General features: G+C 39.5%; 1 protein-coding gene across 4 annotated transcripts; it reads right to left on the reverse strand.

Annotated features, from left to right (window-relative positions):
- Window positions 1–2,089: 2,089 nt before the first annotated feature.
- lsm14a (LSM14A mRNA processing body assembly factor) lies at window positions 2,090–24,758 on the reverse strand. 4 transcript variants are annotated; one of them, XM_012960794.2, is made up of 10 exons: window positions 24,489–24,758; window positions 18,720–18,883; window positions 14,958–15,084; window positions 14,699–14,818; window positions 13,019–13,198; window positions 12,860–12,940; window positions 11,424–11,603; window positions 10,843–11,008; window positions 7,604–7,850; window positions 2,090–6,274 (listed from the first exon to the last, which is right to left on the reverse strand). In XM_012960794.2, the coding sequence occupies exons 1-10, from the start codon at window positions 24,607–24,609 to the stop codon at window positions 6,245–6,247; spliced, it is 1,416 nt and encodes a 471-aa protein (XP_012816248.1). In that variant the 5' UTR covers window positions 24,610–24,758; the 3' UTR covers window positions 2,090–6,244. The 4 variants fall into 4 exon arrangements, with proteins under 4 accessions (XP_012816248.1, XP_012816247.1, XP_012816249.1 ...); XM_012960793.2 differs by having other exon boundaries at window positions 14,699–14,821; window positions 24,489–24,757; XM_012960795.2 differs by having other exon boundaries at window positions 2,090–6,278; window positions 14,699–14,821; window positions 24,489–24,757.
- Window positions 24,759–27,153: the final 2,395 nt, after the last annotated feature.

Raw genomic sequence — 27,153 nt, forward strand, 5'->3', positions numbered from 1 at the left:
CTGGCACAAGCGGATACTCCAGAGAATTGAAAGAGGGCATATCCACTACAGATGCACAAATTTGACTATGAAATACGCATGCTACAGTTATAGGGTTGCTGAACTGGGCCTGTACACTGAATGACAAGTAAGACTTTACAGTTATTATGTTACTTAATGTTGCCTGATTATCCCTTTAAAATGTATGAAATATGCTGACCTGATCACTAATTTAATTGTAAATAAATAACAAATATATGCTGCAGTGATGCATTCATTACCTCCAATATATTTTTTGTCTCTTGAAAAATTGTTTATCTTGTCACCTACTTGGACATAAAGCAGAAAGCAGCTCATTGGACATTTATGGGCTTATTTATCAATTTTGGAGTTTGTGAATTTGAGTTTGCTTTTCTTAATTAATTAAACTCACATGTCTGCCTGCGCCCAGGTAAAAGGCTAATGCACATTTATTTGTTTGCACATCAAACAAGATTTTTGGGTATTTACCTATTTTTAAAGATTAGTGTGTAGAAAGGATATTCAACATGTCATGTTTCAGTTTATACATATTTGGAACTGCAATGTTTGTCTTTGAAAATATAATTCTCTGGGACTACATAGATTATGTGTTATCCTTTGCTTTTTTGATAAAGCCTTCAGTAGATGACATGCAGTCCTTCTACAAGTATGAGGATTGTAACAAATGGTTACTCTTCATTCATTTTTACATCAGTGGGAAACAGCTTACAGCTACTTGTATCATTGGCCAAAGGGACATAAAGGCATACTTTACATATCTCCACCCATAATTTTATGAGTTTGGTTTTAAGCTATTGCTGTTTGTAGCAAAAGACAGCTTCTTTCTGCATTTATTGTACATGACCTTGTAACAACCCTTAATAGCCATGTATTGGAATAGAGCTACTATTTTGTAATGTCTAATTTCCTGGTGGGTACTTCCTCAGAAACACTCCTTCAGGGATTGTTAGTTCTCTCAGTATAAAATAAAAGAACATGTTCTATGTTAACTGCAATAGGAAGCCAACTGTTGGATGCGTATGCAAAGTCACACCATTCAAGATAACCTTTGATGCTTGGGAGTGACCCCAATTAAAATTTGGACCGTCTGGCTAGATGTCAATTCATTTTACACATTCATATTAATACAGCTACTTGCACCTAAGATCTGATTTCCATACAATTTTCAGACCAAGTGTGGTCTTTGAATTATCACTGATAATTTTTGTACCATGGTGATTGCCTATGATTAAGTGCGCATGCGAACGAAATGCGTCATGCGCTAAGTTTTCAAGTGGATTAAGAAAGACCTGCTTTTAGTGAAACTTCTCCATCTGGAGCGCTTGGAGTTCTTTTCATTTTGTCCATGGTGATTGGTCACTTAAGTCGATCGGACAGGTTAGACAATTTCGGTCTGATAACGATAAAATCTGTACAGGTATTATGTATCTAATGATATTGTTGGGTGACCTACAATGCATTTCCAGGAGGTCCATTTCATAGGATTGACTATTTTATGTCCAGAACATCCTCGGATGTATTATTTTTATTACTTTATCCTACAATTTCAATCTGAATTTTAGTTTTAGATTGTTGCATTTAAAAGTACTATCGATATCCGAACATTCATCAGAAAACTAAAATCTGAACGTGTATGGCTAGCTTTATGGCCACACAAACAGGAAAATCAAAAATCTTCTGCTGTGCACTTAGCATATGGTTCTTTTAACCCTTCCGCACCCTAATGTGTATATGAAAATTAGAGTTCTTACTCCAATAAACCCTGAAATAGCGAATTGGGTGCACCCTTAATTAAAAATGCTGGGGGTGTGGTAATTAGGTGAAAAGAACTAAAACTACCTATGCAATGTTTACATTATGATACCTAGAGACAATCCATGCACAGTAGAATCGGAAGGCAAAAAGAGTTTTGCTCTTTTGTGTACAAGTACTGCCCAGGGCCGCTGTCAATTTCCACAAAAGAAAGTGGTGCCAAAGAAAGTGGCCGCTCCCATGATTAAGCCTCTTATTATGAACATGCCCATAGTGTTATAAAAATAATTTTTATTTTGAAAATTAAAGCCGCCAACACAATTTTCTTAAACTTTTATTCTGCCTTAGAATAAAAACCATTTTTCATGAAGCAGGGTACTCCAAAAGAAATACAATGCTGTTTATTATACAAATACAAAAAGGAAAAATCTTAAATTTTTGTCCAGACTCCAAGAAACTCCAACTTTTACTATAACAGCAGTGATATTTACAATCTGTTTTTCCTTCAAATTTAAATAGGTCTAACATTTTTAAACACAGTATAGTTTTACAAAAAAGTATCACATGTTAAAGCACTCAAGCTGTTTCAGAATCATGATTTTTACCTCCCCAAATAGCATTACCATGTGGGAATTCTAAGTTTCAACCCAAGGCAGCTAAATACATCTGCTTTTAGTTATTAAAACATGTTCATAGTGCTATGAAAGTTGTAAAACTACTTCGATTTCACTGATAACTAAAGGTAGCATAGTTGAACAATTTGTTTCAAAAACAAAACCTACAGAGCATTCCTTTATTTGCAAAGATACATTATGGGAACCAGAATTATTTCTTGTTTTTTTTGTCCTACAAACATTTGATGTTCCCAAAATAATCGTGAGCACCAAGCAAGCCATATAAATTACATATCTTCAATGAAAAGGAATGCTCTGTATTACCAGTGAAATTGGAGGTTACTGTGTGCACAAAAAACATTCTGAAAATGTTTATAAAGCAAAAACAAGCATAGCCTTTATTGCAGCCCCCCAATCTTATTGTGCCGATAATCAGCTGCTGTTAACAGTCCAAGGCTTTCACTTCGAAAACAGGAGAGAATTTTCCCACTAGATGGACTGCATCAGAAAAAAGTGATAGCTTCTGTAGGAAGCCTTGCCCTATGACACAACCATTCCATCTCCAATTCAATCATTTTGGGAAAAGATGAATACAAACAAAGGCTACCACAGTGAATTCATATTACAACAACCAGGAAACTTTGTTGAAATATTGCTTGCCTGAGAATTGTCCCAATGGAATTACCTCCAGCGTAAGAGTTGGTTATCAAAAGAGCTATTAACCTGTTTTTTTCCTGCCATAAGGCTGTCATCACTTATGACTGTGCTTAGTTGCATTCTGTATTATCATATCACTGAGCCTACAAAAGGTCATGTTTGAGGTACAAATACATTGACATTTTCCTTCTCTTGTCCAAAGAGATGGTATACTGGAAAAGGCTGGTTCATACAGTGAAAGTGAAGCCAATCCTGTGCTACAGTGTGTATGTGTGACTAACAGTATTGAGTATGAGACATTACAGGTAGGCCAGTGCCCTCAATGCATGAAATGGAAGCATTAGCAAACCCCTTTTTATTTTGGATGTGGATTACAGAACAATCTGATGAACTATCTCCTAAAGTGATATATGAAACGATACATGGATCAATGACTGGTCAAAGAGAGGTTTTTTTTGCATATTGTATTTATACTTGGTGGGAGATATCATATAGTTTGCCTCTTCCCAGACAATAAAACAGATGAATTTCCACCAGAAAACCTTTAAGGAATACATATATAAATGCATTTAAAGAAATATATGTATACATATATGTGTGATATACACACATACATATACACAAAAGCACTCATTAGGTCTTAAAAGTGAAAAGTGTGTAGGCCAGAGTAGATCACAAAATGTCCCTTCCCTGGGCCTGGGTTCCTGCAGAAGTGCTTTTGTGTTATGATACTTTTGTTACTTGCATCAAAGCACCATCATACAAGAGTGCTCTTTTAAGATGTCATACATACATAACACATGCCTACATGTCAACAATGTCTTCCTCTACTTGGCACTCAAACCTGGCCTGACTACCTCTAATGTCACACATGTGATGTCAGCATGGTCACCAATACAGTGGAATGGGCCAGTGGGAAGGGGTGCTGTTTTAATATTCTTGTCCCTCCACCAAAACCCACACCTGGGGCTGAGATCCTCTCCCTAAACCTACCCATCAATTACACTTTAAATGCTTTGGATCAAAGCTCCAGTCATAGATAATTTTGCATTACTGAAGCCTGCATTTCTATAATTTGCAATATGCATGAACATCTCCAGCTACTTTGTTACTCTGTGCCATTTTCACTTGCAGATACAAAAAGCTACACATGTGCTTCACCTAGTGAACATGGAAGTGCTGTCAGGAAGCCCCTAGTCATCAAGTTAACAGTGGGGTAAAGATAAAATGTATAAGAAACCCCAGTGCACCAGAGCATGCTCACTAATCCTGCAGCTATGGTGCTTGCTGGACTGAAAACCAAAGAGCAGAAATACATGGCAGAAGGCAATGCATTGCTACAAGTCCACGGGAAGAAGGTCTAACACAGATTTTGTGAAAACCTCATTCAGAATAGAATCCGAATAGTTAATGCTACTTTAAGTCATCTAACAAACAGTGCATTAAACATGTTCACAACTTCGCACAGAAGAAACAAGTTAACCTCAGTGAAATTAAAACATCTTTGGATCCCTTTTTTTAGTAAATTAATACACAAATGCCCCTGGTTTTGTTTTCTAGAATAATTTAACCCCTTTCTAAAGCAGATGCCCACGTAAAATTGTTCCTACAATTGCAGGTGGCATTAAAGCAGTTTAACAATTGGCTATTTTATAAGGCTAACTAGACAAACTTTTTGTAGGCTATACTATCCAAATATAGGCAACTTTAATACAATATTTACCAATACAATAATGTAATATAGCTGCATCTTTCAAAATGTCAGGTCACAGTCACAGACAAAACTTGTTTCAGGAATGGTAGGGAGGAAGAAAAGCACTACTTGAATCTGAGACCGTAACATAACTAGATCTGTCTCAAGGATCACCAGGATCAAAACAAACTGTGTGCTATGTAAATTTCTGTTTAGAATAAAGTCAGTTTTAAAGGGAATCCCCCCTTTTTCATTTTTAAATATGCACAATCTGCTGGGGAAAAAAAGTTTCATAATGCTATCTGAAGAACCAAAAATAAATATTTTATTTTTTTTACAGATATACAGGATTCCTCAGACTGAGAGGAACCATTATAGACTGCCTCTGAATTATAGGGGCCATTTCTCCACTCTCCATTGTCCACCACTGAAAGCAAAGGGACTTAAAGTGCCATGGAACAAGGTGCATCACTGGTATCCAAAAAGGCTTAAAGGAAAGCATCCCTGCGAGAGTCAGGATATCATGACTTTCAATCAAAGAATTAGTTATGTGTAGAAAAAGAAAATATTTATTTTTGGTACAGTAGACAGTGTCTATGCAGCTTTGTTTTTTTTTTTTATAGAAGCCTAACTGCATGAGCTCACATCAAAAAGGGTGGGGGGGGGGGGGATATATTTTCCCTTGAACGAAATTTAATACTTTGTTCATTAAATATGTGAAGCAAATGGGGTAATAAAATCAGGAGTCTGAGTGTATCACTTTGCTGAACCCATTAGGCCTGCTACAAAGATTTATTTTTACAGCCGTACAAAAAACTCTCCATGTTTCTTTGGCAGTGGAAATATAATGTAATTTTACAACTACAAAAAAAATGTTCTTTACCCAAGAAACTATGTAGCTACAATGCTGCTCATGTTACCATCCTCATCCAACACCTGTTGCTACTTTTCAAAAATATCAAAACTTTGCAACATTTGGTTGCTCCTTGGGCAGCTGTGTGCAGCCTAGCCATTTTTAGATCATATCTCACAGTACTGATGGCTTTCTGTATATATCCTGCAGCAAATGTATATAGCTGGAAAAAAAAAAATGTTGCAAAGTACTGCTTTTTTTTTTTGCATTTTGTTCAGCTATATATACCAAAAATGACTTGTCAGTCTTCTAATTCAGAAAATTACTTCTATCTCAAATATAGTTAATGCTCATTTTTTTTTTTTTTTTTTTTTTTTTTTAAAGATGGTCTTTTTTTCAAAAATGAAAAAGAAAAAAAAAATAGATACAGAATAAATTGAGCAACGCCCATTCTGCATCCTTTAGTGTTACAGGGATCCATTGTGCAGAAGTACCCAATGAACAGAAGGACCCTGAAACACTTAAGGAGTCCTCAGAGTAAATCCCCCAGTGCTGGTGACAAAATGTACAGCAAGATAAATTTCATTCTTCACAAAAGACTGAAAACAAGTTCTATGGACCGCAAATGATTATAAAATCCACTTTGACGCTCTTTCATCCTTCACTAGGCTGCCACTTTGTTGTCTTTCTGAAACAAATGGGAAAAAAAAATTAGGAAATCATCAAGTGCATCAGTAACATAAAATTTAGGCTAGGGCACAACTGAGCACGAGTAGACTTGACAAGTCAGATCACATTTGCATGCATAACTGGTATACGGCACAGATTGTGACCCAATAATACTGTAAACATAGGGGACCATGCCAAAGGCCCCCACAGGGAGATCAAAACTTTGCATTTGTTTGGCGGTTTATATTCTCTAATGGTTCTGACTCATGAAAGTATAGCAGAAGCTAGGTGACTAACAGAGAGAGAATTGAATTCTGCAACATTGTCAAAACCAGAAAACATAAAAGGACAAACAATTTGCAAAAACATTTAGAAAAAAAAACATTGTAAATGCATAAAACACGCCATGAATATTCAATAAATTCTATCTTTATAATTGGTTCTTATTATAATCAGTTATAAAAGGTGCTTAGTGATTTAATATGGTCATATTACTCAGAGAAACTCATGTACTAAAACAAATAGTGTACCCCCTGTTGTAGAAGTCATCTGAGAATATGCTGCCCTGTAAAAAAAGCATTTGGCCAACAGTGGCCCCTGTTGTAGAAGTCACCTGAGAATATGCTGCCCTGTAAAAAAAGCATTTGGCCAACAGTGGCCCCTGTTGTAGAAGTCACCTGAGAATATGCTGGCCTGTATAAAAGCATTGGGCCAACAGTGGGTACACTATATCCAATATAGAAATGCAGTTTATTGGGCATCCTGTTTAAGCCTGATACAAAGTTGAGCTACTAACCCATTATCTCTAAGTTTCCAAACAAATCTTGATGGAAGTTCTGTAGGGTGCAAGAGTCATGAAAATGTGCTCAGCATGTTTCAACCCCCTCACTTCCACACCTTGATGTTTTAGACTTGCATTTGCTAAATCAACCTGCATCTGATCTTTTTAGGAATGTTTTTTCGTAAGATATCTTCATGACACCTAGAGAAATTTGAACAGTGCCAAAGCTAGCCAATGTGGAGGAGACCGCTTTTATTGCTAGTAGTCTTACTACAGCAAAACACATGCAAGTGCCAGTAGTAAAGTCTCTGCCTCTCTCTGGTGCACGTTTACGGACTTATTTTTCTAAGGCAAAGCTGACTCAAACCTTCCTGGTTTAGAACTTCTCAAATGCCACCAGGCACACTGTGCAATAACCCTGAACAAAACAGATAAACATTATAGCAAATTTCTACACACAATCAGCATAAAACATATCCCCTTTAAATGAAATCAACTTTCTGTAACTAGAAAAGTGGCAAGTATGTTACTGCAAAAAAAAAAAAAAAAAAAATCCCACTTACCCTGTACTCATATTCTGCAAATTCTCTACCACCTCGGCCTCCTCTGGAACCACCGCGGTAACCCCGAGAAGATCCAAAGCCACCACCTCCTGGTGGGCCTCTCCTCTCACCACGGCCTCTCCCTCCACGGAAGCCCATACCACCACCTCTGCCTCTGAAACCACCACGGCCTCTGTTTGAACGGAGAGGAAGGCCGAATGTTTCAGCGTTAATTCTTCTTTCTTCTGACCATGTCTGTCTTCTGTCTCTACAGGGTGGAAGATATTTAGCAAGTTAATTAAACCCACAAAACAGAGATGCAGATTTTAAACTTTAGCATTCAGCTGAATCCTGCATGGAATCTGAACCATAATTTGCATATAAGCAAAAAATAAAATGAAATCACTTTCCTTTGCCCAGTGATTAAAAGTCACATGATATTAAGGATTTTGAATCACTATTTTAAAGTGGACCTGTCACCCAGGTGATAAAAAGCTGTATAATAAAAGTCCTTTTCAAATTAAACAAGAAACCCAAATTAATTTTTATATTAACACATACAAACCTATTATAAAGGCATTTGAAAATCACAGCTGTCAATCATATATTGCCTGCCCCGCCTCTATGCCTTAGGCATAGAGGCAGGGCAGACAAGAACTTAAACTTTTAATTCAGCTCACACTTTCCCCCCTCCCTCACCATCTAATTGTGTAGCCAGCGGGCCTGGGCATCTGGTCCCCCATTCTGGCACATACACAGGATTTCAGGGTGATACAAAGCTTGCCTTAATAACAGTGCCTACAAAATGGCACCTGCCTATTTGCTGTGATTGTGTAATTCCAGGACTGACGGAAACAAGATTTATATTACTTATATAGTGTAAGTGAAGTTTATTTTTCTTAACAAAAACAATAGAAAATCATTTTTAATTATTTCTTGAACTGGATAAAAGAATGGGACGATTTACAAATTTAAACTGTATGTTTGATTGCAGTAATGTAAAGACAACATCACTTCTGAAGCTTGAACAGCTGCATCAAGAGTTGTGTAACACTTAAAAGCAGATCCTAGAGAGACTTGGTAAAAAAAAAAAAAAAAAAAAAAAAAGATAGGGAGGGATACACTGTTCTGTGAAACACTGCCCCAAATATTGCAACACGTATAACATTTCTCTAATTGTATCCAAATATCCACAGTACATAATACCATTAAGATTTTAAAAGAATCCAAAGAAATCTCTCTGCGCAAGGGAGAATGCCAAAAAGCCAGTATTGAATGGCTTGGACCTTCTGGCCCACAGGCAGCACTGCATTAAAAACAGGCAGTAGAAAATGGGCTCAAGACTACTTCCAAATACTGCTGTCTGAGCAGAGCTGGTCGCTGCATCCACAAAAGCAAAATGAAGAGGCCTGCAGTGCATCGGGTACCCTGCGGGGTTATGGGTAGGATTTTCAGGTCTTATCCCAATTTATCTTATATTATCTATATTTTACTTTTAAAACTTTTTTTCATCCCTATCCTCTTCTGGTGTCACATTCAATTTGCCGCAAGAGCACTTCCTGTTTAATGTTGCAGATCAGGTTGTGGATAAGGTAGTTGTGTGTAAAAGAGTAAAAATGTGGGTTGCGGGTCTCAAAAAATTGGTTCTGCGCAGGACTATGCAAAGAAGAAACCATACATAAAACATGATACAGAAACACTGGTGCCTTCTGTGGGCCCAAGCTCATTTAAGATTAAGGTTGTGATCGGACAAATCAATTTTTTTAATTATTTTTTTTGGAAATCATGGACGCTGCTTCCTCTAGGCCAGTGCTGTTCAACTGGCAGCCCCCGTATGTGTGGCCCCCAATCTCTCTGGCTGCTGTGACTGCTTACCTTTGTGTAAGCTTTAAAATGGTATCAGTACTGAAATGAACTGGCCCCCTGCATTATTCACACCTTAGATTCAGGCTGTAATCCCTTGCATTGTTTACACCTGTAACCCCCTGTATTGTTCACAACTCACAGACCTATGCTGACTGTGTGTGCACCATACTCTGCCTTGTCCTATGCTGCCTCTGGGAGCTAACCCTTGCAGGGCTTTGTTCTAAGTTTGTTAGCATTTGGTAATAGTTAGTATATGGTTCCCCAAGTTGTGTAATTATGTGCTGGAGGTTGCTGTGCTACACACAGCGGAGGGGGAGGAATGTGGATTTAAGGGTATGTCTTAATATGTCTTAATATGACTTAATGAACTTTTTTTTTGTGATGGGCGATATCCTTTTAGTGAGAACTAAATATTTGTCTTTTTGGTGTGCTACCACCAATAAAGTTACACTGACACCAAAAAACTACTCTTCAAAATAAAAAACAAAAAAAGTTACCTATAGGTCATGTTAACCATTTTTCGCTTATAGTGCTAGTTTTGTAAGTTACTTGGAAGTTCCTAAACCTGACTGTTTTGCCAACCTGACTGTCCCTTCTCAGCCTGTCAATTAAAGCTTCTAATGCTAACAGCCTCCTGCTGCACAAATATGGCAGCCTCCTTATAGGGGAACATGGGGGCATTAGAAAGGTAATGTAAAAGCACCAGGCAAATAATTTCATGGTAAAATTATAAATAGCATGCAAAAACAATGTTATGATACATGTAAAAAGTGTTTCATTTCTGGTGTGGGTATCTTTTTAATGTGGATATGGGTTTAAAAATGTGTGTGTTAATATGAGTGTGGTTTAAAAACAGAAGTGGCCAAAACGGGCTTCCACTGCTCTAGGCTATAGAGAACGACCATCCAGCTTATGAGTGCACAGTTAAAAAGCCAGCATCCATGATTGAATGGGAGTGCATTAGTGCACATGGCATGGGTAAATTGCATATCTGGTAACGCACCATTAATGCAGGATATACAACGTATATCAGCAGGACAATATCAAATGACCTTTTGTATGCATTACAACAGCATGCAGCCCAGACCTGTTACCCACTGAAAACATTTGGAACATGACAAAAAGAAGGCCCCCAAACTGGCAAAATATCAGACAAGAATGAGAACTGAGATCAATTGCTGAAGTTTTAAAAAAGTGACATTTTGTCCCAAACAGTTATAGATTGTTGTTAAAAAGAAGAGTTGATGCAACACAGTGGGTAAACATGCCCCTGTCCCAACTTTTTTGAAACTTTGCAGATGTCTTTGTCCTATATAAGATGAGAGTAATATAAATACCCTCCCAGCATAGAATACAAAGATTTCAATATGGCCAGAAAAAGCTTCAGAACATACCTATTGTCATCACAGGAGATATTATCAAAGAAAGATTTGGTTTTATCATAGTAGCAAACTCCACCAGCCAAGACATCATCCTCCTCTGCATTGCCTTCACTGTTCTGTGTATCAACTCCAGAATCAGTCTTATCTTCTCCATTTACTGGCTTCTCAGGTTTATCATCTGAAAAAATTAAATTTGTTCTCAAGCAGGGAAAAACAAAAACTATCCACTGGTATTTAGGAAGTAAGTGACTTGGCAATGGAACAGCATTTCAAGTTGCAAGTCAGAGAAAAAGGCAACTGAACAAAATGAAGACCAGAACAATACTATCATCATCAATTAAATCTAAGGCTAACCTAAAGTAAGAATCACGTCCATGGTGCCCTGTGAAAGACCATCAGGACATGCACAAGTAGTACATTATTGCTGCACATTTATTGCGCATAGCGGATGCCAGACATTCCTGCAATAGGAATATTAATGGGTGTACCAGACCAAAGTGGAATATTTGACATTTACATAAAAATGTCTGTGGTCCCACTGCCTTTAAATGCTAAGATAAAATCATCGTTGAAAGTCTGAAAGTTCAAATTACCTTTTAATTTCAGTTTGTTATGAAATTCTCTGTCAATTTCCTCTTTGTTGAACTGAGCATTAGCACTTTCAAAGTCAAAGTCTTTTTCAAATTTCATAGGTCCATCTCTTCTGACACCAAATCTACCACGACCACCTCGATTTCCACCTCTACCTCTTCTAGGCTGAGGAGCACTTGAAGCTTGAAGCGCAAAGTATAAAATGTTTAGTAAATTTGTATTACATTACTAAAACAGAAGAGCAGCATGCTTTCATGAATGGCCGAATGGCTCACTGTAAAATTGTTGGCACATATGTCCTTCATCCATTTAAAGATTACTGGAGAGGGCTTACATGACATACGGCCCAAGTGGTACAAAGCTAATTATATACAAACTGAAGAACAGTCATCCTGTGGCTACAACTATAATAGGCAATATTACCTCTAATACAGGGATCCCCAACCTTTCTTACTCGTGAGCATCAGTCAAATGTAAAAAGACTTGGGAGAGCAACACAAGCACCATAAAAGTTAATGGAGGTGCCAAATAAGGGCTAAGATTGGGTATTAGGTAGCCTCTATGCACACTATCAGCTTACAGGAGGCTTTATTTGGTAGTAAATCTCGTTTTTATTCAACTAAAACTTGCCACCAAGGCAGAAATTCAAAAACAACTACCTGCTTTGGGGGCATCCAAGGGGTTGGTGAGCAACATGACGTCCCTGAGCCACTGATTGGTGATTACTGCTCTAATCTATACAAATCATGCATGCAGATACACACACACACAAAAAAAACTAGTGATGATGTGTACCAGCTCTAATGAAGAGGTGAGGAATTTTAAAGATTCTTAAAGGAACAGTAACACCAAAAAGTTAAAGTGTATAAAAGTAACAACAATATAATGTACTGTTGCCCTGCATTGCTACAACTGGTGTGTTTGCCTCAGAAAGACTACTGTAGTTTATATAAGTTAGCTGCTGTGTAGCCATGGGGGCAGCCATTCAAAGGAGAAAAGGCACAGGTTACTTAGCAGATAACAGACAAACCCCCATTATATGGGGCTTATCTACTAGTTATCTGCTATGTAACCTGTGCCTTTTCTCCTTTTTTCCAGCTTGAATGGCTGCTCCCATGGCTACACAGCAGCTTATTTATACAGTAGCTTTTCTGTAGCAAAAACACCAGTTTTTTTGCAGAACAACAGCACATTATATTTTAATTACTTTAAAACACTTTCATTTTTTGATGTTACTGTTCCTTTAAAACTGAGCCACATGGTACTTTCCTAGTCTTTTAAGGTGCAAACTAAACACATCAATCTGTATACCTTTTAAACACTCCATATCAGCCTCGCAAACGTGAAATACTTATGCTCACACACAAGGGAAGAGGTTTTTAAAATGATCTCATAATATAATTAAAGTCTGATTTAAGACTTTGATTATATGATATACCTGGCTGTCTTTTGTTCGGGTCATGTCTGTTATCATTTCTGAGCTGCTCGGTGTCTGGTCTCTGCGTTTTGTGTAGTTCACCTTTAAAACAAACAAACCAGAAATAAAGCAGTGCTGGTAACTGGACTTGAATCAACATTATTAGAGAAGTTTAGTTACCTTTCCTTTGTTCGGAACTCTCGCCTGTCTTTTGACTTGAGGACGGCAGGGGTCTGGAAAGTACTGGGCTTCTTCTGCCTACAGGAGCTGCAGATGGGGCGTGAGAGGCTGATGCAGTCTGCACAGCTTGTTCAATGGTTGGGCTCTTTCTTAAGGAATCTAATGGGGAAGTTGATCGGCCTGTAAGATACAGATTAATCATTTTGCATGCTTTAAATACATATTGCCATTATTTTTATATCTTAAAACTGATATTTGATATTTAAAATTTGATTTGCTATTTAAGTCAACCCATATTAAGAAACCTCTCCAAAAACGTTTTGCAGAAAAATACACCTGACTGCAGTGGGTCTTTCTGTATAGAATATGTAAAAGCCTATAAAATATCAAAAGCAATGATAAAGTGATATTATAAGAAAATCATTGAACAACCCAAATGGCTGTAATTAAAGAGGGGGCTTCACATACAAGAAGTATAATATTAATATAAGAGTTATGTTAGCCACTTAAAGTGGATAAAGCAGCAGTTGTAAAAAGTCACTTAAAGGAACAGTAACACCTTTTCTCCTGTAAATTGCTGCCCCCATGGCTACACAGAAGCTTTATTATATAAACTATAGTAGTCTTTCTAAGGAAAACACCAGTTGTACCAGTACAGGGCAGCATTACATTATATAGTAATTACTTTTATACCCTTTCATTTTTTGGTGTTACTGTCCCTTTAAGTTATACAAATATCTAGTCCAGTATGCAGTGTGAATTAAAGTGATAACTAAGGCTGCCCTGCATAACTCCTCAATCCTGTACTCAATCCTGCAACTGTGCTAAATGTATATTTAAATAAGATCTTAGCAAACTTTTCAGGGTAGCATCCTTTAAGGAAAATTAAGGATCCACCTTATATCCTGTAAATTTCTGGGTCATTTATTAAAGCACATTACTCGTGGCTTTATAGCAGTAAAATGAAAAAGGTTGCATTTTCCTGTGATTGCTGCAAGTAATTTGTTTTACAGACTGCTATTGAAAGCAGCTTTAGTTTAACTCCTAGTTAAACAATGTTGCAAAGGCCAGTCTCCTCAAGCAAGGCAGGTCTGTCAGTCTGCTGACATATCCTACAGAGTCCACAGCCACCAGGGCAGAGAATAGAACGATACATATACATATTTTATAGTATCATTAGGTGCTTTGGTGTCTTAAAAGATCTAAAAGACAAACAACCTTTACCTTGTAAGCAACTCAGAGGTATATACACTGGCACAAACCTGTTTGAGAAATTTTCCAAAGACAGGTACTTCAAGGTTAACTGCAAAGTATATTAAAGCACACACTAAAGTGGAGAGTAACAGAACACACATTCCTGTTGGAGGGGGGAACAGGATTTCCTTTAAGGAATAACCGTAGAGTGCTAGTCAATAGATTCTATAATCACATGCACGAACATAAACAGAGCTTCGGCAATGCTCATTATGCACATGTCCCAACACTGCCATCCAATTGGAGGTTATTGAAGAAATACTTTTGTTCCCACAACCGGTTTGCAAACTCTTTTAGCCTGCATTTCCATTGGGCTAAACAACATGGATGTGATACTGGCCATAAACAAAAAGTCAGAGATGACAAATCTATTGTAGAGATTATATAACCAATCAAATTAAGGACAATCTTATAGACTAAACCAACCTTGGGATAACTGTGTTTTTAAAGTCCTTGCCTCCTGTGTGAAAGAAGACCCAACAGTGCTACTCGGTGGCAGAGATGTGCTGCTTGTTGTTTCTGCTCCAAAAGATGTCAGAGAGCTACCTGCTTTAAAGACAGTCAATATCAGTTTAATCCGTGGTGTCTTAAAAGACATAAGCATTTACTCTGAAATCTAATGGCCCCTTTTGCTGGCTTTCACAGCTAGGGCAGAATCTGATCAAGGTACTAAAAGTAAACTCACCAACGGCACCAAACTGCTGCCCCACCAGAGGACTTGTGCTGAACTGACTATATGTAGGCATTCTGCCAAACGGTCCATAAGAGCTCACAGACTGGAACGAGGAAGCAGAGGAGGACCCTAATGAAGACTGCAAAGAAAATAGCCCATTAAAACATCCACTTATGCTCGTGAAATATTACAACACAGCCAACAGCTTAGTCACTGCAAAAATGGGTTAGATAAGAAAAAACACACGTAGACACAATTATCAGTAAATTATCAGCATAGTCTATTCCTGTAGCCACAACAAGTAGCTCTGTGTGTCTTCACCCTAATGGGAACAGAGCTTCTCCAGCAGGATCTGGCATAGTAATCAGTTTTTCAAAAGCGCAATTTAACTTTGAAACTACACATGGGGCTAGCCATATTCTTCATTTCCTAGGCTGCCACAGCCATGTGACTTGTGCTCTGACTTCACTTCAGTGTAAGAACCCACAGAGCGAGTTGCTCACTCGAAAAAGCCTTTCCAATGGCATCGGTAATCATGAAGTAGCCAAGTTTCCTCTTGCAGGCAACTTGGAGACTTGAGATTACCAAAGCGATGCAAAGGTCTTTCCACCAGTGTCTTTTGTTGCTGGTGGAAAGCCTTTTTGGAGCAGTTACTCGCCTGTGAGAGCAGAGCTCTATCGCGGAACAGTAACCTTCTCCATGGGTTCTTACTCAAAATTGCAGCGCAGCAGTAAGGGTGATATCCCCCCCAGCAGCCAACTAGCAGAACAACAGGAAGGTAGCAAGATAGCAGCTCCCAGTAGATATCAGAATAGCACTCAATAGTAAGAAATCCAAGTACAACTTGCAACTCCTCCAGTTACATGGGAGTAGGAGAAAAAATAGGTTATCTGAAAGCAGTTCTAATGTGTAGAGCTGGCTCCTTCTGTAAGCTCAGACTCAGGCACAATGCACTGAGATGGCACCTACACACCAATATTACAGCTAAAAAAATAAATACATTTGTTGGTTCAAGAGTTAAATGGTAGAGTGAATTATTTGCTATTTAAACAGTGTAATTTAGAAATAAAAAGTATACCAGAAAAATGACACTCTAATTACTAGAATATAAGTCTTCTAATACCATGCATCACAGATAATACTTATCCTTCACAGTTTTATAGTGTCTGCTTGTACAGGGTGTAAACAAATGAAAGGTTTCAGTTTTGCTGCTCTGTTTTATGGTCATGGCCATGTTCATCTTCTTTTGTAGTCCATACCTACAGGTCCTTCTCAAAAAATTAGCATATTGTGATAAAGTTCATTATTTTCTGTAATGTACTGATAAACATTAGACTTTCATATATTTTAGATTCATTACACACAACTGAAGTAGTTCAAGCCTTTTATTTTTTTAATATTGATGATTGTGGCATACAGCTCACGAAAACCCAAAATTCCTATCTCAAAAAATTAGCATATCATGAAAAGGTTCTCTAAACGAGCTATTAAGCTAATCATCTGAATCAACTAATTAACTCTAAACACCTGCAAAAGATTCCCGAGGCTTTTAAAAACTCCCAGCCTGGTTCATTACTGAAAACCGCAATCATGGGTAAGACTGCCGACCTGACTGCTGTCCAGAAGGCCATCACTGACACCCTCAAGCAAGAGGGTAAGACACAGAAAGAAATTTCTGAAGGAATAGGCTGTTCCCAGAGTGCTGTATCAAGGCACCTCAGTGGGAAGTCTGTGGGAAGGAAAAAGTGTGGCAGAAAACGCTGCACAACGAGAAGAGGTGACCGGGCCCTGAGGAAGATTATGGAGAAGGACTGATTCCAGACCTTGGGGGACCTGCGGAAGCAGTGGACTGAGTCTGGAGTAGAAACATCCAGAGCCACCGTGTACAGGCATGTGCAGGAAATGGGCTACAGGTGCCGCATTCCCCAGGTCAAGCCACTTTTGAACCAGAAACAGCGGCAGAAGCGCCTGACCTGGGCTACAGAGTAGCAGCACTGGACTGTTGCTGAGTGGTCCAAATTACTTTTTTCGGATGAAAGCAAATTTTGCATGTCATTCGGAAATCAAGGTGCCAGAGTCTGGAGGAAGACTGGGGAGAGGGAAATGCCAAAATGCCTGAAGTCCAGTGTCAAGTACCCACAGTCAGTGATGGTCTGGGGTGCCATGTCAGCTGCTGGTGTTGGTCCACTGTGTTTTATCAAGGGCAGGGTCAATGCAGCTAGCTATCAGGAGATTCTGGAGCACTTCATGCTTCCATCTGCTGAAAAGCTTTATGGAGATGAAGATTTCATTTTTCAGCACGACCTAGCACCTGCTCACAGTGCCAAAACCACTGGTAAATAGTTTACTGACCATGGTATTACTGTGCTCAATTGGCCTGCCAACTCTCCTGACCTGAACCCCATAGAGAATCTGTGGGATATTGTGAAGAGAAAGTTGAGAGACACAAGACCCAACACTCTGGATGAGCTTAAGGCCGCTATCGAAGCATCCTGGGCCTCCATAACACCTCAGCAGTGCCACAGGCTGATTGCCTCCATGCCACGCCGCATTGAAGCAGTCATTTCTGCAAAAGGATTCCCGACCAAGTATTGAGTGCACAACTGAACATAATTATTTGAAGGTTGATTTTTTTTTTTGTATTAAAACACTTTTCTTTTATTGGTTGGATGAAATATGCTAATTTTTTTAGATAGGAATTTTGGGTTTTCATGAGCTGTATGCCACCAACATCAATATTAAAACAATAAAAGGCTTGAACTACTTCAGTTGTGTGTAATGAATCTAAAATATATGAAAGTCTAATGTTTATCAGTACATTACAGAAAATAATGAACTTTATCACAATATGCTAATTTTTGGAGAAGGACCTGTATATACTAGGCAGCAGCCCCTTTGCCTACAAGGCTAGCCCTGTTTGTGTTTTACTTCATTTATTACAATTATACGAGACAGCGAAGAAGTTTAAAGGACAATGAAAGGTTAATATAAATTAAAAGTAAGTCTAAAGGCATTCTTTTTAAGTACTTACTGCATATCTAAATTCCCAGATCCCTACTTGCTTCTCTGAGATATGGTGCTGGCAGCCTACAGCAGTGTGAAGACTACAGTGACATCACTGAAATCTCTCTGCTTCCTGTAGGTGCCAGCGGCAGCCTTCCTATTCTCTGAGCATGTGTGTAACTTGATCCTGTCTCCTGTTCTGAGCTACACATGCCCACCAGCCAATCAGAAGCGGATCTGGCAGAGGGGAGGGGGGAGGGAATGAAACACATGTGCAGTATGAAGCAAGGAGGGAAAGGAAGGGAGAATACCTTTTTAGAGATGGCTGCCTGTTCTAGAAAATGTGAAGTAAGTGTGACTGAGTAAATATTTCATTAGGTGAGCCAAAAGTGTGGCGTTTTTACTAAATAGGAGGACTATTGGGCAGTATGCTTTTTAAATTTTGACTTGCATTCTCCTTTAAGAGAGGAAAAAACAACAGAAGTTAAAAAGCAGAATTCAAGCCACTTATTCCTCTAGAAAACAAAAAAATTACATACTGAGCCAATTTTGTACCTTTTCACATTTGTAGTAGAAGGCATTTTTAAAATATCTTTATAAGTCACAGGTATACTTTTATAACACCAGAGGGCTCATATACATAAAATGTTCAATACTTCAAGTATCTACTTTAAAACAAATTATTAGAAGGCTTAACAATAATAAAATTGAGATATAATAAAATACACTCTTATAGTTCTCCATCTTTTAACATTGGGGTTAACCAGATACCTGGACAATAGCAGGATCCTGAGGCAAGGAACACTGAGGTTTGGGTGGCTCACAGACTGTAAGGTCTTTAATATCACTTCCTCTGAAAATAATATATTCAAATACTTCATCCCGGGGAGGTATAGGTCGGTCAGTTGGCCGGTCCTCTGTCCCAAATGATCGAACTAGAACAAAAAATAAAAAAAAAACAGGAATCGTCTTTGAGTTGTTAAAAGTACAAGTACAATGCAGTACTACCGAAAACCATATCTTGTTTTATAAGAATTAACATTCATCTTCTACAAAACTTGCAGAAGTAGCTATGGATATGTGTTGAAGTTTTGTTGAACTTTTGTAGAAGATGAATGTGGAAGGCATTCCATATCTGTATTTATTTATGGGTCTACAGTAGCCATGGATAGTTTAATGATCTAATGAAAAATGGCTTTCCCTCTTAACTTCCACAGAGGGTAAAGTTTATGATGTGTGGCAGGTTTACAATCTATGGCACCTCCAGCCCCTAGACAACCAGCAGAGCAGAAAGAGACAAAGGCTCTTCTCCAGTGTTGTACAACTTCTGTGGTACCGAGGGCTCAGAATGGAAGCCAGTTTTGACCACCCACTTCAAACTACACCCATGTAGTCACAAGAGCTTTTAAGACCATACCCGTATTAATGGTAGTAGCGCAGCAAAAACTTGAATGGTTGGTGCTATGTGAAACAAGTTTATTATGTCTTATTAAAAGGGGACCTGTCACCCACACATAAAAAAAGCTACATAATAAAAGTCCTTTAAAAATTAAACATGCAACCAAAGTTCTTTTTTTAATTAAATCACCCATACCGGTTATAAATGTATTTAAAAGTCTGACCTGTCAATCATATATTGCCTGCCCCAGGCAATATATGATTGACAGCTCAGATTTTTAATTACTATTGCTTTAACTTTCCATTCAGCCCTTCCTCGATATCACCTAGATGGCAAATGTAGAGATTTTGGGGTGACACAAAGCTTTGCCTTAAAATGGCGCCAGCCTGCTGGCTGTGATTGTAAATTCCAGGACTGAAGGGGAAAAAAAATAATGTATAAAGTTTATTTTATTCAACTAACATGATAGAAAAGGATTTGGAACTATTTCTTAATTATAATTAATTCTTATTGGAGGCAAAACAATTGTATTGGGTTTAATTATGCTTAAATAATTTAATATACAAAGTATAGAGATCCAAATTACGTAAAGATTCCTTATCCAGAAGACCTCAGGTCCCAAGCATTCTGGAAAACAGGTCCCATACCTGTACAACTTGAGTACCGTATATACTCGAGTATAAGCCGATCCGAATATAAGCCGAGGTACCTAATTTTACCTAAGAAAACTGGAAAAACTTATCGACTCTAGTATAAGCCTAGGGGAAATGCAGCCGCTACTGCTAAGTTGTTTTTTTTTTTTTTTTTTTACTGTCAGGCAAGTTTGGGAAGGCTAAGGAAGCTGCCATACTAAGTAATGATAGTAATGATAAGATGGAAATCCAAGCAACTGGCAAGTTTTGGTAAATATCATATATACACTGAGTGGCAGCATTATGTGCTAGAAAATATTGGCCTCTGTTCTCATAACATAGCTACAACAGTTAACTTACTCCTTGTCCTTCAGGCCCCCTGGCTCATCTGTATACTGAGACACCTTCACTGCGGTTCTGACTCCTGAGACCATTACATGGCTTAGAGGGCACAGCTTGCAAAATGCTGGGAATTATAATGGTCATTGCACCAATTTTTGTATTGCTCGGGTTCCACCCGATCCTCTGTAGCCACCTATAAAGCCCACAAGCCCCCTGGTTCATCTGTATACTGAGAGGCCGTCCAGCATAGGCCGGTGGCTTTGAAGGGGAGAGGAGGAAACCATATTTAGCCCAGTTAGGATTTATATATTTCTTACCTATAGCTGCGAGGAGAAGGGGTAACCCACGCTGTGTACACTCCCATAATGTCCTTCCAGTGCATGAAGCCGGCGAGCGCGAATGTGCGTACACACGCACGCAAATAACACAATACAATGCAGGCAGTGGGACTTGTTATACGTGCGTGTGCAGGGATTGCCATCTTCAAATCTATATTACTCGAGTATAAGCCGAGGTCGACTTTTTTAGCACATTTTTGGTGCTGAAAAACTCGGCTTATACTTGAGTATATACGGTAAGAGACTTTTACACTAACTATAAAAAAAAAAAAAACAGCTTTTGCACATGTCAAGATGAAACACCCTTCTAATCTGAATAAGATAACTTTGCAGCAACTGGAAGGATCAGCGTGTTCATAGTACTGTGTGTTATTTATATAATATATATATATATATATATATCAAACCCAGGGTGGCATTCTGCTTCAGCTCTTAGCTCGGGTGCAAGGTAAATGATTTAAAATATCCAAAAAAGACCAGCAACACCGAGTTATATTCCAAAAACAGTCAATTGTGTATTAAAAACGCATGAACAGCCAATGTTACATTTCGGTCCCCATCGGGACCTTTCTCAATATATATATGTATGCTAAAAAGCATACAGACCTGTATTACCTATATTTTTCTATTTAGGTGGATGGGAGGCAATTACAGGTTGCTGAAATGCCTATAGGCTAATGCCACACGGAGCAAATTCTCAGCTTGTGGATAAACACAAGCCAAGAATTTGCCCCTTCGCTTGAAGAATTTTAAACTTTTGCCTGCTCCCAGAAGCAGTTTCAGGCCGGGTGCAGGTTGCAGGGTCATGTACCGTATATACTCGATTATATGCCGTTCCGAATATAAGCCAAGGTACCTAATTTTACCTAAGAAAACTGGAAACATTTATTGATTCGAGTACAAGCCTAGGGTGGGAAGTGCAGCGCCTTGTGCTAAGTTTCAAAAACCAAAATAAATACCAATAAAATTAGGATCTATCAATCTCACTGAACAAATAGAGCAGAAGTAACTAAAGTCTGAACCATGAGACAATCTGTAGTGACCAGATCCCCTTGTGCATGGGTTAAGCAGCATTTCACTTCTAATATAGCCAGACCCATTTTCTGGAGCCCATCAATAGGAATGCTGAAGGATTCAAAAGAGACTGTATGTTTATAATTCACAGTGAACATGATTATGGCCTCTAAGCCATGAAAAATAGCAAATCTACATAAACCTTCACTATCAGCACCTCTTTTTTCTTATCGGTATTTCATAGATATCAATGTTCAAATGTTAGTATTAATAAAACTGAAGCTCTGCTAGGCAGGGATTGACATGCATGGGGCATGTGACATCACTTTGTCATGCTAGGGGCAGAGAAAGGCGTGAGGAAGGAGCGGCACGCAGAAGGGCGCACAGCTGCAGGTACCTGAGTGGTCTGGGGTTGTCGGGGGCACTGGGAATCGGATAGCAGAGGGTGCTAGCTGGAGGGACTCAAGTATAAAACCCGAGAGTGACTTTTTCACCACAATTTTAGGAGCTGAAAAACTCTAGTATATATGGTAATCAGTTTGCTACAGGTATAGTAAACTATAGTAACCAATCAGCACAAAGCATTTGCTGGTCACCTGTTTAAAAGCAAACTTTTTAGTTGCTAAGGGTTACCGCACCTGGACAAACAGTCTTTCTCCATCAGTGGAAAAATGCAGAAGCCACGCCATGTGTGTAGTAAAAAAACATGAATAGGATCTGCATGTTACAGACGGAAAGTGCATTTTTCCCCACTGGTTAAGAATATGCTTGGTGCGATATTAGCCTTAGCATTTCCAGAAAAAGCACAAAAGTTACTTGTTTTTGCAAATTTGAAGTCAACTTTCCTAAAAGCTATTTTTTTATGCCAGCATGACTGGCACTTGTGCTCGCACAAAAACATCAGTGGTAGAGCTGGGCGGTATGACCAAAAATTTATATCACGGTATTTTTCAAAATTATATCGGTGTCACGGTATTTGACGGTGTTTTTTTTCCATGCATGATTAGGTGTTAACCCCATTTCCTAATAAATTAGAGAATAATTACTGCAGTATTTAAAATCAGAGTCAGGCAAGCGAAGGCTCGGCAACAGAAAGTCGTAAGGTAAATCAGGCAGGCTTAGTTTCCCAGGCAAGGCCGCAGACAACATAGCACAGGAGGAGGCGTTTGATAGCTTTAAATACCCCCCACGCATGTGCAGAACCGGCGCCGTCAGCCCGTCACGGACATGTGCGTGGGCTTTGACGCACGCACACGTGGACGCGCGTGCGCAACGTCCCGTGGACAACGGGATGCGCACGCAAGGAGGCGCGCGAGACCGGCCCGCACGGGTGAGTACCCTGACACCCTGGTATTGCGGTATCTGAAAAATGAATATAGTTTAAAAAAAAAAAAAAAAAAAAAAAAAAAACACCGGTATTCGGTATTAAACGGTATATCGCCCAGCCCTAATCAGTGGGCATTCCACAGTGGCCAAAGCCTGCAAAGTCCACTGCACTTGGATAGAAGAGCTATAGTTTGGAAGTTTACATGCAACCATATGCAGAATAGTATGTGCAATAAGCTGTTCAGAAGATGTGCAATGTTATAGCAAATTGCTATAGTGTATATTTGTTCTGTTGAAGATAAGTCAATGGTACATGTGGTCTTCTGCCCAAAAAAGCACATTTGAGCATTCTGCCTGGTGTTGCAGCTTCAGACCAAGGTCTATTTAGGGGTAGGTTGGCCACACAGAGAGTAACAGTCAGTCACTTTCTACATGCCCATGACCTCCCCTTATTCAGTAACAATCATTTACCATGATATCTGAATATTTTCAACTGAAACAAATGTAAACCTATGAACTTTTAGAGCTGTGCAAAAGCCCTTCCAGAGATTTCTTTTTGACTGCACTAACTTTATGTGGAACAATTTCAGTACAACTCACCACTGAAGATAATGTATCAACTATTTGGAGTTTTGCAAATAAATTGGACAAGCCTGTGCTAATTTTACTATTTTAATAATTCTTAGCATGCTTCATCAGCTTTGGTCTATCTAGGTAGAGAACAGACTAGACAGTTACAATTTTAGGGAAATCACCAGTAGAGTACAGCAGAGTGGTGCTGTGGGTAGCAATGCTGCCCTGAAAGGCCTGGGTCCTACATTACCCTCAGTACTTCAGTTTCTTACCACTCTACAAATACATACAGGCAGGTTTATGGGCATGTGATAACACTGACCCTATCTGTAATGATAGATTGTAAGCTCCACTGGGACAGGGTCTTGTATGAGTTCTGTAATGCACTGCGAAATATGATGGGGTTATGTAAAATATAATGTTTATTAATGTTCTGGATAACTTAAATGCATCAAAGGGGAAACTAAAACTTGTCTAAAGTTGCGTTGAACCTGGAACCTGCCTATCTAGTAGCAAGGCAAATTACAACTGCTATGTAAACATGATCATTTCGGACGATGCCTGGGCCGCAAGCACCACGGTTACACGGGGAAGAGTGGCTACACATCCCTATAGTGCGTCTCACTGGCTTCCATATAACACCTACATACTGTGACACACAACTTAGCGCGGAGACAAAAGAGAGCCGGTAGTACTGTAACCAGCGGGCAGGCCTCCCACTCACCCCACAGCCGCTTCCAACTCTATGGTTATGTCAGCCCAACAGGGCCTCCTCACTGCACAATCCGGGGCTTTCTGTAGTCAAGCAGGCGCAAAACCCTAGCTTACAATAAACGACGGACTGTGCCGTGACGCAGGCAAAATACAACCATATTCTGTCCAACAGGCTGCAATATCCTCATCTGACGCTCTTTACCTTTGGCGAGAGCTACTGTAGAGTTTTCGGTATCGATTGTATACAAAATGCCTTCATAGCGGATTTCAGCCTTGGAGATCAGGCTGATCTTGCTACCGATGTATGGAGTACCCCCACTCATGGTGTCTCCCGGATGGATGCAGATTGCGGGAACCCCGGGTTCTCCTTCCCCAATAATTCCCGTCTACGTTCACTGGTTCAGAACCTAAACCAACATGGCCGCTGCCGCCTTCATGTTCTACTCCTCCTCTAAGAACGCCGGGATTTTCCGCATACATTTCTCGCGAGATTTGAAGATTGCTTGGCTTCCTACGATTGGTTGTTGTTAAAAGAGCTTGTTCCGGGCTTTGAACAAAAGTGGGTTCTATCTGTATGTTTCATGTTTCCTTGGCTGAGAAAGTTTTGTTTGTATCACGTAATATCATATTACATTGCGGCGCCCCCTATATTTCTGCAGTGTGGAGATAATGAATTTAAAATAGTTTAGACGTTCTTAGTATTGTTTGTGTTCGGATGAGTTAACAAGATGTCGTGCTGTTATGATCTTTCTAGTTGCGAGCTAATTGTTGGATCGAAGTAGGGCCGCCTTTAGGCATAATATACTTTTAATTTGAAGGCCTTGCTTCAGAGAGAGCACACGTTAGAAACACATTGGCAATGTCCTGCTTGGCTATTTTCACAAAGAAAGAAAACTTTAGTGCCCAACACTTTGAAAATGGTAAGAGGGACAAAAAAGGCGTGCATAGCGCAACAAATTTTTTTGGCACGCCCTTTTTTTGCGACCACACCCCCTAAATACCACTCCCATGTGACTAAACTTGGCAGGTTATTTAAAGTTTGAACACATTTCTGGGGGTTTTGGGGTCTTGTTTTATGTGTTATTACAGTTTTGCTGAAATTGCCCTTTAAGATATGAGTCTCAATTCCCCCAAGAGACCTGTTTACCTTATTAGTTGCTATTGTATCTCAGTGCAGGTGGCAGTGCCTGCAGTGTCGGCCAACTCCGCCCACCCCCCTGAACGGCGCATGCGCGCCAAAGTACAGGAGGCGGTGCAGGGGGGGGCAGGGGGATTAGAACAGTCATTGCCTCCGCCACTAATGACAAGCGGCGGAGGCAATGACAAAGTAGCACTAGGGGTAGGCAGGAGAGGCTCCAGCCTGGCGCCCCTCAATCGTTGCGCCCTAGGCAGCTGCCTCTTCTGCCTACCCCTAGTTCCGGCCCTGGTGCCGGGCCAAGCTGTGGTAACTCCCAAGCCAAATCCCCCAGCTTTCAGCGCCACACCCTCCCCCAGGTAATGAGCAGCAGGAATGGTGAGCGCCAAATACCTCAGCACACTTTCCAACCAGAAATCACCTTTGATGGGGTACTTTCTTCTCTTACCCACTGTAGGCCATTTAAGCACCATCTTTCCCTTCCAGGCATGAAACAAACTAGGGGTAGGCAGAAGAGGTACATACCTGGTGCCCCCCGTTGCATCATAAGCACATTAATTTTCTCCTACCCCTAGTTCCAACCCTACATACACCTTGGACTTAGAGCTGAGCCTGGACTGGCGATCTGTAGATTCTGGCAAGTAATTATACCTTAAATACAGCTATTATAAAATGATAAAAAGAAACCTGAAGGTAAATTGATGGAAGACAGCAACCGTACATTCTCTTCTAATTACAGCATCTTCATTAAACCCGGACCTTTTCCATTCTGACTGACCAAACAGTTCAGCTTCTATGTAAACCAGTGTATCAAGGGTCTTAAAAGCAGACATGGTCCCTAAACACATGGATATATCTCTGCCTGAGTCTTTGCCAGATACCTGAGACAAAAATCTGCTGCTGGTACCTTAAAGAGCCAAAATTCTGACTTTTACATTGAAATTTCAGCTCTTCCAGTGCAGAAAGTGCTATTGTGCTCTCTGCACTAGCAATGCAGCTCCCCTCTGACACAAAAAATAAATAAGCACAGGGGGAGCGAGGGGGGCGGCATCAACTTGGCCTCCTTAGGTGTCTAGGCACTTGAGGCAGCACTGCACCCCACTGTACACTAGCAAATGCTTTTCTACAAATCCTCCCTCCACATTACTATAAAAATGCTACACATACATTAAACTGGTAAGAGAAGGCTGCATGCATATTTAGCAAGGGATAAATACAGGCATACTGACAGGGGCTCTTAGAAGAAGTTGATCCAGGGACTTGTCCGATTGCCCTTTGGGAGTCAGGGAGGAATGTTTCCTCCCTTTGAGGTAAATTGGCTCTGGCTTCAGATGGGGTTTTTTGCCTTCCTCTGGATCAACTACTAAATAGGAAGGTTCCATTTACACTAAAACCTGAACTAAATGGACATGAGTGCTTTTCAACCTAAATTAATATGAATAAATCTAAAAAATAATGTTTATAAGGAATTTTAGAGAGTATGGAGACCTGCAGTGCAAGGGATAATGTTAAAATGAAAAGAGAAGTGGAATCAAAAAGCAGGGGTGAAAGCAATGGTTAAAAGAGAGACACTAAGGAATAATAAGTAGCGAATACTCTATGTTTGATCTCAGTCTCTTGATCTTTATTGAGTTTTTGTTTTGGTCAGTGTTCAAAGCCTTGCACGACAATTTTTACTTAACATATTGTATATCACATAAAAATGATATATAAGATGTCAATACCCTTAGTG

Source organism: Xenopus tropicalis, chromosome 4, assembly GCF_000004195.4.
Source record: "Xenopus tropicalis strain Nigerian chromosome 4, UCB_Xtro_10.0, whole genome shotgun sequence".
Classification (NCBI taxonomy): domain Eukaryota; kingdom Metazoa; phylum Chordata; class Amphibia; order Anura; family Pipidae; genus Xenopus; species Xenopus tropicalis.